Source organism: Microcaecilia unicolor, chromosome 2 (assembly GCF_901765095.1).
Source record: "Microcaecilia unicolor chromosome 2, aMicUni1.1, whole genome shotgun sequence".
In the NCBI taxonomy this organism is placed as follows: Eukaryota; Metazoa; Chordata; class Amphibia; order Gymnophiona; family Siphonopidae; genus Microcaecilia; species Microcaecilia unicolor.
The window spans coordinates 120990693-121004668 of NC_044032.1; the positions used below are offsets into that span (position 1 = coordinate 120990693).

A 13976-nucleotide genomic window follows, 5' to 3' on the forward strand; every position below is an offset into this window, starting at 1 on the left:
AGAAAGTGACCAAACCATGAAAAGTTACCAATGTGCACCAGTCATTCAATAAAAAAGTCTCTATTAAGGTGACTTGATCTGATTGTCTGGTTTGGGCTTTTACCTCTAGCAGAAATCTTGGGCTTTCTGGCATGAAAGTAAGGGCCACAACGGCGGAGACACAGGGAAATGCACAGACAACGACGAACACACGCCAGCTATGGAATTGATAGGCAGAGCCCATGCTAAAGCTCCATCCTAGAATAAGAGAAACCAAGGTGTTAAACAGGATCACAGGAAGAGTTTCTGGGTAATGTGAAAAAACTAATGTTTACACCTCAAAGGATGACCTGAGAGATACAGTTAAAGGGCTTGATTTAGCCCCAGACAGAAGTCTGAAATTTTTCTAGTAAAAAATTATTTTCTGTGTGTAGTGAATCAATACAATTGTATTCTGTGTACAACAAAGGAAGTTAAATGGCTCCATACATTTTCAAGGAGACCTCTTCAAGTGAGTTTCTAAGATGGTCCCTTCTCTCCAGTATGTAACACATTATAAGTTTCATTACAATATGCATGAACCTCATTATTTATTTTTGAACAGGAATATTTCTCATGTACGTTTCAGGAACCCCCCACGTAGAGGACAGCTCTACAAGAGGGTGCCTATTTTGAGGCCCCATGAATGTGCCTTTTTAGATCCTCTTCTACTAAGAAAAGTAGGTGTGTACTTTTCAATACAGAATACTAGTTAAACTGAGTAAATATGCATATATGTTTTTTTCATGAGCCCTTAAGCTGGTCATATAATTGGTGTAAATGTTTGTGCCTAGACTGGGAAAATACATGTATAAATTATAGTACATGCCCTGCCCATGTTTCATCCATATAAGCACCCACCTGCAAAGTACACACCATCAAAGATAGGCATGTACTACAGAATAGCACAGAGCTGGAATATTGTCATTAATGGTCATGTGTTCACATATGTATAAATGACTAGAATACTGGCATTTATGCATGTATTTTTTTCCCTAAATCTATACGGCACCTTATAGAATTAACTTCACACCACTATGGGGGTGCAAGGGGATGCAAAATACACCCCCCAAAATCTTCATTGCACCCCCAGTGATAGCCACACGCAAAAGACCATAGTTCCCAGACCTACCTGAATGGTTCAAGTAGATCCAGGGACTCAGGGCTTTCCCCAATTTGTGAAGGAGGCTTTGGTGTTGGTTAGGCAACAGCGATCCCCCAATCGTTGCTTCCCGTGTGCCAGCTCCACAGTTCAAAATGAAGGCCGTGAACACTTGTGAGACTACTGTGAGAGGTTGCAGCTGCCATTTTGATTCTTGGAGCTTGGCACAGGCAGCAGCGACTGGGAATGAACTCTCGTGAGACTACTGTGAGAGGTCACAGCTGCCATTTTGATTCTCAGAGCTGGCACAAGCAGCAGTGACTGGGGATCGCTGCTGCCTGAGGGAGAGAGGTGCTGCACTGGGGCAAGGAGGGAGAGGTGCTACATGATGGGAAAGGAGAGGGAAAAGTATGCACTTGGATAGGAGGGAAGGGAGAGGGGGAAAGGCTGTCAGAGATTCAGGGATGGTGAGACCTTGGGTCACAGCTGGAGCTGCGGCAGACAAATCTCCTGGGCTGGCACAGGGAAGGAGTCAGAGCAAGAACCAAGACAGGACTGGGCAGGACAAGATGAAGCTAAACTAGACAGGACAGAAGTAACAAAGTACAACAATCAAGACTAATAGAAGGTTGCAAGCAATGTGACCACATCACATCATTTTTGCAAGGAATTCACTGGCTACCAGTACAATACAGGGCTAAATTTAAAACTCTATGTCTGATCTTCAAGGCCCTTAAAAGAAATGGTCCTGAGTACCTAAAGAATAGGATGATTCTCTACATACCTCCAAGGACATTAAGGTCCTCCCAAGGAGTATCCATAACCCATCTCCAAAAGACATTACACGATGTGTTACCTGCAAACGAGCCTTCTCTGGAGTAGCCCCCATACTCTGGAATGTACTCCTTGAAAGGCTCCGCTTAACACAACACTATCTCTACTTCAGGATAGCACTTGGCTCTTTGACCAGGCCTTTAAAGGAAGAAGTAACTAACTTGTTAGTCTCACTCACATACACAAGGAGTGACACGGACTGCACATACTGCAGCAGGACATGTTTATCTACTCCTACCCTAGCTGAGATAATATTTAACCATCTCTCTGACCTCATGTGCAACTTTCTTTAAATTAGTCACCTTACTTTCTAACTCCTCTTACTCTCTTACCTATCTATATGTTCCATCTTTGCTTATACCCTACACTGTCAATTAAAATGTCATATTATGTACTGTGTTGGCATTGTAGGTAGTATACTATAATCTATAATATCTTACTTCCAAGGATTGTCGTATGTGTTGACCCAGATCCCCAATGCTATTATTAGTTTGTCAAACTGACCTCAACACCTCCACCCCTGGTCTATCACCAACTGGTGAAACAGAACCTTAATATAAAGGATTCCAGGGATTCTGTGGGGTTATTCTTATCATAGGTCTTAATGCCCAATTGTTATAATTTGTACCATCCCAAAAACTGCTTAACTTTGCATTGGCTGGCTTGAATCAACACATACTGTTAAATCTTCCATCAAAGTATCCTAACCACACTAATTGTTAATTTATTCCATGTCCAAATACCCTCATTATTTTACTGCTTGTGCTTAACCACATTATCCCCCCTCAGTCTCATGTATAGTGCACTTAGCTGAATTCTTTGTTCTTCTCCAGCCGGCTGGTAACCGTTCTCCTATGTTTCCAACCCTGTCTCCTGTTCATGAGATCATGAGGTATGCGGTAATGCTTTCGCTGGTATGAGTGTATTCGGATTACTTCGTAACCCCGTTCCTTTCTTTCTCTTTACTTTTGATTTCAACTTTCTTTTCCGACAAGCACGTCTTGTTTCGCGATGTCAATCGCTGCTTCAGGAACTTTTTATTAGAATGGGAGCATGGTCAAAAAACGATCAAAGTGAGAGGACAATCAAATTGTGATACAGAGAATGTAGTGTATGCATGTAGATGCCCATGTAGCAAGATTTATATAGGACACGCTTCAAGAAAATTTAAAACACGAATTATAGAACATAAACATGGAATTGTGCATAAAAAACCAGAGGCACCTATGGCACAACACTGTGCAGAGGAGGGTCATTCTTTTGAGCAAATGCAGTTTATAGTTTTGGAAGTGATTAGTAAGGGAATGAGAGGGGAGGACATTAAACAACAACTATGGCAGCGGGAACAGCGACTGATTTATCAATTCAAAACAACTATGCCTAGGGGACTGAATAAAAATGTAGAATGGAAGGCGTTCTACTAACTGCCCCTTTAAACATAAGGTGCAAGGTGATTGGAGGAGGTTCCTGAGGGCGTCATTGAAAAACCGCGGCCATCTTGAGCGCCATAGCATCAGAATTAAAAGTATGAAATAAGAGTAATAAAAAGTTCCTGAAGCAGCGATTGACATCGCGAAACAAGACGTGCTTGTCGGAAAAGAAAGTTGAAATCAAAAGTAAAGAGAAAGAAAGGAACGGGGTTACGAAGTAATCCGAATACACTCATACCAGCGAAAGCATTACCGCATACCTCATGATCTCATGAACAGGAGACAGGGTTGGAAACATAGGAGAACGGTTACCAGCCGGCTGGAGAAGAACAAAGAATTCAGCTAAGTGCACTATACATGAGACTGAGGGGATAATGTGGTTAAGCACAAGCAGTAAAATAATGAGGGTATTTGGACATGGAATAAATTAACAATTAGTGTGGTTAGGATACTTTGATGGAAGATGTAACAGTATGTGTTGATTCAAGCCAGCCAATGCAAAGTTAAGCAGTTTTTGGGATGGTACAAATTATAACAATTGGGCATTAAGACCTATGATAAGAATAACCCCACAGAATCCCTGGAATCCTTTATATTAAGGTTCTGTTTCACCAGTTGGTGATAGACCAGGGGTGGAGGTGTTGAGGTCAGTTTGACAAACTAATAATAGCATTGGGGGTCTGGGTCAACACATACGACAATCCTTGGAAGTAAGATATTATAGATTATAGTAGACCAAGGAACCCAAATAAAGGAAAAATAGAGAGGTATAGCGCTAAAGTAGTATACTATGCCATACTTTGTATTGTGATTTGAATGTTTTACTGCCGTAATTATCTATTGCTCTTGTTTGATTTATTCTTATTGTACACCGCCTTGAGTGAATTCCTTCAAAAAGGCAGTTAATAAATCCTAATAAATAAATAAATATGAATGGAAAGGAAGGGACGGGGAATTGCTGCACTTGGATAAAAGGAGAGTGAAGGGAGGTGGAGGTTGCATATGAATGGAAGGAAGGGGAGAAATGCACATGGATGGAAGGGCAGAGAGGGGGAAAGACTGCACTTGGATAGGAGGGCGGGAAGAGGGGGAAATGCACTTGAAAGGAGAGGGGAAAAGGCTGCACATTAATAGAATGTGAGGTGGGAAATTCTGCACTTGGATAGGAGGGCAAGACAGGGAGAGGGGGAAAGGCTGCCTATAAATAGAAGGGAAATGCACATGGCTGGGATGGAAGAGAAGGAGAGGGCAAAGCTGCATATGAATGGAATGGAAGGGAGGAAGGCTGCCTATGAATAGAAGGGAAGGGAAGGAAGGAAAGAAAGAAAGAAAGAAATGCACATGGATAGGATAGAATGGAATGGAAAGGAAGGAAGGAAGGAAGGAAGGAAGGAAGGAAGGAAGGAAGGAAGGAAGGGGAAAGGCTGCACATAAATGGAATGGAAGGGAGAGGGGGGAAATGCACATGGATTGAAGGGAAGGGAGAGGAATGCCAGTGTCCTTGAGCTGGCAGAGAACGCTCAGGCAGCCATGACAATCTTGCTCTAAAAAGATGGTTCCTGGTCTAGTCAGATTTCTGATCATAGGCCACAGTTGCACAATAGGTGACACACTGGGGACATCCCTACAAGCCCCCACAGCAGACATCAGTGCACAGATCTGCATTGCTGTGAGGTAAACATGTTATTATATACTGAGTGCTGATTTTTACTATGGGAGTTAAGTTCAGTACAGAAATCCTTTTTATGTACAGTGTTGATGAACAAACAGGTAAACTGCTCGTTAACTGGGTGCTGCAGCTCATGGTATCTTTAAACAGTGAAAGCAACTTCTTAGTTTCCACTGGTTTGAGTATAACTTTGCAAGAACTGTTTTGAGTAATTCAGATTGTGGGTAGCTTTATCTTCTAGGTTACATTACTTTCACATTTAATTATAATTTGCTGTAATTTCTGCTGTTTAATTTTATTTGTGCTGTCATACTTAGGGATTTGTATTTATTTAATATTTTATGCTATAGTTGATCTAATTAAAGAATTTTATTTGCCTAATGTGTATTTTTAGAACATGGTGGTCTGCTTTGAATAGAACTTTTTTCTGGAAAAAAGTGGAATATAAATCAACAAATCAACTCTACAGAGCTCCAGCGCATCAAGAAAAGTTCGACAAACATTCTACAGAAAGCATCACAAGGAATAACAGGCAGGATAAAGTTCTGTCCACTCATAAGAATCTGAGCACTCTGCAACTCACAGCTATCCTTCACATGAAACCCAATTTTAGATAAGTCATGGAGAGGTCAATTAAGATGTCTATGTCAGGATGTGTAAAATTTCCCACTGTATTTTACAAAGGCTCTGCCAAACACAGAGCCTCTTGTAAATACATGTAAGGATGTGGAGGACTCCGTGTAGATGTCTCTCCTCATCTCATGAGAGCAGTGATTTTTAAAAGTTGCACTTGTGGAAAAATGAGAATGCAGCTTTACCTCAGATGTGCCCAGATGCATCTTCCCCCAGCATAATTTACCATAAGCCCCCATATCAAGACCCCCCCCCCCAATAAACTTCCCACCTCACCCCCTCAGTAACTGACACTCCCCTGACATCAGCCTCCCCACCCAAACCCCTGGTATAGTGCAGCTGTAGAATGCCATTTAAGCTCATTGCCTGAGGATGTGGTAACAGCAGTTAGCATATCTGAGTTTAAAAAAAGGGTTGGACAAGTTCTTGGAAGAAAAGTCCACAGTCTGTTATTGAGATGTACATCGGGGAAGCCACTGCTTGCCCTGGGATTAGTACCATGGAATGTTGCTACTATTTGGTTTTCTGCCAGGCAGTGGCGTACCAAGGGGGGGGGGGCGGTGGGGGCGGTCTGCCCTGGGTGCACGCTGCTGGGGGGTGCCGCGCGCCTGTCGGCTCTTTGTTTTCATGCTCCCTCTGCCCTGGAACAGGGGGGGGGGTTCTTTCGCCGGGGGATCGGGGGTTCTTTCGTTGGGGGGGGGGGGGGCGTCGCGCTGTTCCGGGGGGGCGCTGCACCCGTGGGGCGGGGCGCATCAGCGATCCGCCTTGGGTGTCAACCCCCCTAGGAACGCCACTGCTGCCAGGGTTGGCCACTGTTAGAAGCAGAATACTGGGCTAGATGGACCATTGTTCTGATCTGGTATGTCTATTCTTATATTCTTAAACTGTGCTGGATTAGTGATTCACAAGAACACTCACATGAATGCCAGTCATTTTCAAAGTCACTGAATTATAGAGCAATAAAGTTGTTGGAATAAAAACATTGATAGCCATTGCATTCATTGTAGTTGTGGTACTTTTACTTTTTACTCAAAAAGTATTATATTAGGCAACTGCATGAACAGTGGATCCAAAAAAGTCCTCTCACAAATGGTGTTTCCTAAACAAGGTCTTTATTCAAATCAATAAAAACAACCTGACACTTAAGTAAATTTTTCGATGTGTTCTTCACTGTACTTTTACTTAAGTATTAGCCTATATATTTATTTTTACTTTTATTTAAATACTTTAACCTAATACTTTGAACAGCACTGGTCTTTGGTCTTCCCAAGTTTTAAATCAATGAAAAAGGGAAAAGGGTGTTAAAAGTCAAGAGTATGTTTTGGGCTGATATTCCAACACCAAACAAAATAAGGAGTGGTTCCCTACAAAATGTCTGGGCAGCCGAAGTAGGGAAGGGATGTAGGCCAAGCCAAATAGTTCATGCGACAAAACTGTTGGTCACAATTTTAAGTGTTTTTTTATTTGCTTTTTCTTAATGTTTGTTGCCACCACGGATATTTTACGGGCAGATGTTTGATTCTTAAGACAGACTATATTTAGCCAAAACACAGACCATGTTGAGCCTGCATTATCTGTTTCTGAATAAATACAAATTTTACTACAACCAACCTGTGGAGACCAGTTTGTTTGGCTTGGTCTACATTCCCTTCCCTACTTCTTCTGCTGCTCTTGCCGATATTCAAAATAATATAACCGGCTGGAAATGGCCAGTGACTGGTTAAATCCCTTGTTTGGGGCTGTTAATTTTCAGTGGCACTTAACTGGTAATCGCCACTGAAAATTAGTGGTTAGCGCCCAACTGAAAACCGGCTATTTTGGAGGTGTTCTGGAGTGGAATCAGCATTTGGCCGGTTGAGTGCCAATATTCAACACTTACCAGGCCAGGGCAACCGTATAAATGGGACTGTATAAAACACAGTCCTATCTTTATGCAGTAACCCATGGCTGGTTAAGTGCTGAATATCAGCTTCACTGGCTACACGTTAGCCTGGATATTCAGTGCTGAAGCCTAGACATGGCCTGGCATTGAATATCCAGGAATAGCGCCAGTTGTGGTCAGCAAAATGCTCACTGCTGTTGGCTGAATATCTACCCCTTATGTTTATTGAACACTTACTATACTGCCTTTTCTGGCTAACAGGTCAAGACAGTGTACAGTCTAGCAACAGAAAAGGAAACATTTGTAAAATAATACCAATTTTTGATAGAAAGAAGTAAAGAGAGGGAGTAGTGGGTGAGAAGTGCCCAACCCATTCCAGTCTGATTCAGCATTGGTTTGTTTTATACTACTATGATTAACTTATACTTTTAATTTTTAGTTAGTGGCTGTTATACTGTTTGCAGTGTATTACTATTGCTGATGTATCATCTAGTGAAGATGTTTTTTTTTTTTTTTACCAGAAACAAATAGTCAAATTTAAAACTGAACAGTCTCTTGCTGGTTTGGGGGAGAGGAGGGAGGAGGATCCAAACCAAACCTTTTAGGTCCAGTATCTGCAGCTGGGAATGGGTTATGTACATAGGTAAAAAAAATAAATAAATAAAAAGGCATACACTGGTGAAAGTGGAAGATCCATGCTGCTGGCTACAGTGCTGAAGCTGACGAAACGTGGAAGTGTAGGGGGCCAATGGTAATACATGCAGTGCTGCTACAGAGCTGGAAGGGAGCAGTACTAGTGCATCCCAGACAGAAGATGGAGAGGTTCTGAACAAGACAGAGGCTCTGGCAAGAGGGAGTGGAGGCATGCTGCTTTGGGCCATGGCAGAGGGAAGAGATATGGGCTTTATCTCCAGGGCTGCTAGACAGGAGGGAGGTTCACAGGTAGGAAGCAGCTCTTCCTCTTTTTGGCAGGTGGTACACAGTTGCTTTCTGCTGTTTTTTTAAATTAGGCCATGAAGGCCTTACTAGGAAAAAGAATGGGCTAACACACAGCATCAAAACACTACTGTCTACTACCTGCTTCCTTCCCTCCCAATACAGCCTGAGCTATGTAGAGCCAAAGGAAAATCAGTTGGTTCCCACTGTTTCCTTCCAAATATGGCTTTCATGAGGCCAAAAAGAGGCACTTGGCAGACTGTACACCTTCTAGGACATCATTTCTGGTTGGCAGATCAGATGGATGCCTCTATACACCTCCAAAGGGAATTGATGATCACCACTACTTTTCACTTCCTAGTGGTCACTGATCTGGCATTTGGAGCTTTAGTTCTTCTTGGTGCTGGGATGCTCTCGCTTCCTCCACTTCCGGGACTGCATACCGATTCTTCGGTTTGAGGGCGGGTGGGGTCATGGTATTGATCCTGCAAGTTTTTGTGATCTGTCTCCAGCTGTCCTCTTTCAGCATAGCTTCTTCTTCCCCTCTGCTGGAGATCTTAGATGACTCATGAAGCATTTCACTGATGTATTTCTCATTCTACAGATGCTTCTCAACCTTTCCACTTCCTTTCTCTGTTCCTCCACTTCTTTCATGAGGGATTCAAGTTACAGACATCTCACAAGTGGAATCAGTCACTCAACCTTGGATCATGCTTTCTGTCTGGACAGAGGCAGAAGCTTTAACTGGGGCAACAACTCTGGCGACATGAAGTTTCCCAGTTATACTTCAGTTGCAGGAGTTTTTGCACCTGTTGAAGGAACAGAGAAAAGACTCTACCTAAAGCCCCTACCTTTTCCTCAGCTGCAGAGAGAATAACAGAGCCTGACTCATTCACAGAAGATAGATTTTCCTCAACTAACAGAACTGTAAGAGGACAAGGCAATAGAGCCACATTAATAGACATTAGTATGTTAAGGACATGTGGAGGGGCATTTTCGATAGGACGTCTAAATCAGAATTTGGACTTTTTACACAAAACGTCCAAATTCTGAACAGGAAAGAAGGTCATTTTCAAACAAGTTAAACGTCTATCTTTTGTTTTCAAAAATACTATGGACGTTTTGTTTTTTGGACGTTTTGTGATTTGGATAGGGGGGGGGGGGGGGTTGGGCCATTTTCGAAAAAAAAAAACAAAAACAAATGTCCAAGTGCAAAGTGTCCAAAATCAAGCCATTGGGACATAGGAGGAGCCAGCATTTTTAGTAGACTGGTCCCCCTGACATTCCAGGACAGCAATAGGGCGGCCCCTAGGGGGCACTGCAGTGGAATTCATAAACTGCTCCCAGGTACACATCTGATCATTGCTCCCTTACCTTGTGTGCTAAGCCCCCCAAAACCCACCCCAAACCCACTACCCCCAACTGTATACCACTATCATAGCCCTTACGGGTGAAGGGGGCACCTATATGTGGGTACAGTGGGTTTCTGATGAGCTTTGGAGGGCTCACAGTTTCCTCCATGAGTGTAACAGGTACGGGGATGTAGGAGCCTGGGTCCACCTGTCTGAAGTGCACTGCACCTACTACTAAACTACTCCAGGGACCTGCATGCTGCTGTAATGGACCTGAGTATGACATCTGATGCTGGCATAGAGGCTGGCAAGTAATGTTCTTAATCACACTTTTTGGGGGTGGAAGGGGGTTAGTGACCACTGGGGGAGTAAAGGGAGATCATCCCTGATTCCCTCCAGTGGTCATCTGGTCATTTGGGGCACCTTTTTGTGCCTTATTCATAATAAAAACATGTCTAGCTCAAAACGTCTAAGTTTTAGTCTTGGACATTTTTGTTTTGTTCCATTGTGGCTGAAAAATGTCTAAGTTTTAGGAACACCCAAGTTCTGCCTTGAAAACGCCCCTGGCACACCTCCTTGAGATTTAGACATCCTTCTGACAGACTTCGGAGAAAAACGTCTAAAAAGAGGTTTTGAAAAAAACTGATTTGGAAGTATTTGTGAGATAAACGTCCAAATGCAGACTTATGTCACTTTTTGGACGTTTTACTCTTTTGAAAATGAGCCCCTATCAGGCTTATTTTCGAAAGAGAAGGGCACCCATCTTCCGACACAAATCGGGGGGATGACCAAAGTTCATGGGGGCATGTTGGCAGCAGTGGGGTAGCCAGACCTGAGATTTTGGGTGGGCCCAGAGCTAATATGGGTGGGCACGCACTGTCTATATAAGTATGAGTAGTGTCTCTTGGGATCCTACAAAATAATGCCTAAGAATTCACTTGATGATGGATTTCTAAGTAGTCTGCCCAACAGCTGCCCTGCATCAGTATAACCACATACATACTTAATGGAAAAATTGATATTTTTAAATATAATTACATTATACCACAATCTCTCCACTGCAAAATGCTATACACAAACTTGTGCAAAAACACACTCATATCTTTAAAACCATAACAGCACTAATTCCAAGGACAGGATGAGCTACAACTTTATGCTTGAAAAGGCAGAACTGTAATTACACTAGGCTCTAAAACACCAATACACTACCTTGTGAAAAAAAGCAAAACAAAAAGGGCTGCGAATACTACATGCTAGCAGAATACTGCACCTTGATCACACTTGAAAAACACATGACACAACAGACATGACACAAGGAACTAGAAATCAAAAAATATGAAGGCAAAATACTGAACTGGAAAGTTAACTCAAGAAGACAGACTCAGCATGCAGCAATACTAGAAAAATTTAAACTTACATGCAAAATATCACAGATGCACATTTCCAAAAGATGACATATTCAAATTAATAAATTCTGAATAAAATACTTTTTTCTACCTTTGTTGTCTGATCTATTCGCTTTGGTCCCAGTGTCTTCTGTTTTACGCAGTGTCTTCTTTCCATTTGATATTTTTTCACTCACCATGTCCACCATCCTCCTGTGTCCTTATGCGTCCTGTCTACCATCTGTAGCCCTGCCCCTATCCTTCCTCGAGTTTCAGTATCTGCCCTCAATGTGTTCCAAACTAGCCCTTACACTCAGCAGTTTACCCTCCATCCATATCCAGCATTTCTCCTCACTCCCCTCCATCCATGTGCATCTACTTCCTCTGTCTTCCCTCCCCTCCATCCATGTCCAGCATTTCTCCTCTCTCCCTTCCCCTCCATCCATGTGCATCTCCTTCCTTTGTCTTTCCTTACCTCCATCCTTATCCAACATTTCTCCTCTCTTCCCTGCCCTCCACTCCATCCATGTCCAGCATTTCTCCTCTCTTCCATCCCCTCTATCCATGTGCACCTCCTTCCTGACTTCTCTCCCCTCCCTCCATCCATTCGTCCAGCAACTCTCCATTCTCCCCTATCCAGCAAATGTCCTCTGTCCCCTGCCTCCTCCATTCATCCATCCATGTTCAGCAATTCTCCTGTCTCCCCTGACCTCCCCTCCATCCATCCATGTCCAGCAACTCTCCATTCTCCCCTGCCCTCTCCTCTATCCATCCATCTCCAGCAAATTTCCTCTCTCCCCTTTCCGCTCCATCCATCCATGTCCAGCAATTTTCTTCTTTCCCCTGCCCTCCGCTCCATGTCCAGCAACTCTCCATTCTCCCCTGCCCTCTCCTCCAGCCATCCATCTCCAGCAAATTTCCTCTCTCCCCTTTGCCTTCCATCCATCCATCCATGTCCAGCAATTCTCCTCCTTCCCCTGCCCTCCGCTCCGTCCAGCAACTCTCCATTCTCCCTGCCCTCTCCTCCATCCATCTCTAGCAAATTTCCTCTCTCCCCTTTCCCCTCCATCCATCCCTGTTGTCCAGCAATTCTCCTCTCTCCCCTGCCCATCCTGTTTCTGTCCATCCCCTTCCCCCTTCTATCCAGCGTCTCCCCCCTCCCCCTTCACAGCATCTCCCAGCCACCTGTAAAGAATGACAACGTGGATGCAGCAGCTCACAGGTTTGCTTGCTGTGTAAGTGAACGACGACGGCTGCGCGGGGGAGTGCAAACAGTGATCTTTACTTACAGTGAGTGGACGTGATAGGCTGGCTGCTGGCTCACTTCCATTCCATTCTACTCCCGAAGTCACAGCGACGAACGGGCAGGCAGCGCTGCGGTAGTAAAAGCAACAAGTCGACTGGTTCGACTCTCCATCCTTCACTTCTCTCCCTCTGCGTCCCGCCTTCCTCTGACGGAGTATGTTACCCAGTATAATATGGATTCTCCGAAAATAGTAAAGACTTTGAAGAAGCATTGGTCTTTGATTAATACATTACCATGTTTTGAGAACACCAAATTGAGGTTAGCATATAGTAGGAGTTTGAATTTGAAAGAACATCTCTGTCCAGCTATTTTGCCATCTACCATCAGACCTTCCGATGAGATGAATGGTCATTGGAGATGTGGTGACTGTAACTACTGTTCGATTATGGATGAGACTCGTGTGTTTACGAATCCCACTGACAATAAGACATATGTATTAAAACAATGCACCAACTGTAGATCAAGTGGTGTGGTATATTGTCTCCGATGTCCCTGCAATATGATTTATGTAGGGCAAACGAAGAGGATGTTAATAGCAAGACTGAGTGAACACAAAAGCTCTATTCGTACTAACCGGATCGGGCTTCCAATAGCGATGCACTGCAATACCCATCAACATACCTTTGAAGATCTTAGATGTGTGGTACTTCAATCTATTTATCAGACTAAAAGAGGTGGAGATTATCAGAAACTTCTTTTGCAATGTGAGCAAAAATGGATATTTAAATTACGTTCTCTGCACCCGACAGGTTTAAACCACCGGGTTGAGTGGAGTCATTTCTTTTAGAGCTTTCCTATTGGCGTTTTTGACCTAACAGCGTCTGACGTCAGATTTTCTATAAAGCAGCCATTTTGACCTGTCAGTAAGCTGCTAGGAAAGCGTAGCATTTGAGTTGACCTCTCTTCCTAGTATGTGTGTGGTTTTCTTATGATTTTCTTTGTTTTTGATTTATTTTTAGCGTGATTTTTAACGTCAAATATTTCTTCCTTAGATAGTGCGTTAGAGGCCCTGAAGCAGCCTTGCAAAACGCTGGCCATCGTCGGCCCCGCACTGGTGGAGAGAGAAGAATTCAATATTTTCACGCTATCCAATGTTATGAAGCACCCACCGTAAAGATAAGTGTGGTGTTTATTTAACATAGAGATTATTATAAGTTGAGTACAATTAATAATATAAAAAAATTAAGTAAATTGATAATATTCAAATAGTGCAGCAGTAGCGGTTTTTTATGCCTATGATGAAAGCAGGGTCTTTTTGACCCGATATAGCTTATTCGGGTCAATTCAAGACCTAGAAGCTTTTTGAGGCTTTTCCCGCTATTGTGTTACAACATTTGGCCATAAGTAGTCATTTTCTCTGACAGCAGATCTTATTGTTTGTTTAGTAGTAAGTCGATTTGCAATCGGACATATAGGTATAGTAGTTAAC

The 13976-nt window shown here is 43.1% G+C and overlaps 1 protein-coding gene across 2 annotated transcripts in view; it reads right to left on the minus strand.

Annotated features, from left to right (window-relative positions):
* The window catches only part of SV2C (synaptic vesicle glycoprotein 2C), a 239217-nt gene that overhangs the window by 57717 nt on the left and 167524 nt on the right, over positions 1 to 13976 (minus strand). For both annotated transcript variants that reach the window (XM_030192297.1, XM_030192296.1), the window contains exon 4: positions 104 to 237. In XM_030192297.1, coding sequence (XP_030048157.1) covers positions 104 to 237 — 134 coding nt within the window. The remainder of the gene's footprint in view (positions 1 to 103; positions 238 to 13976) is intronic.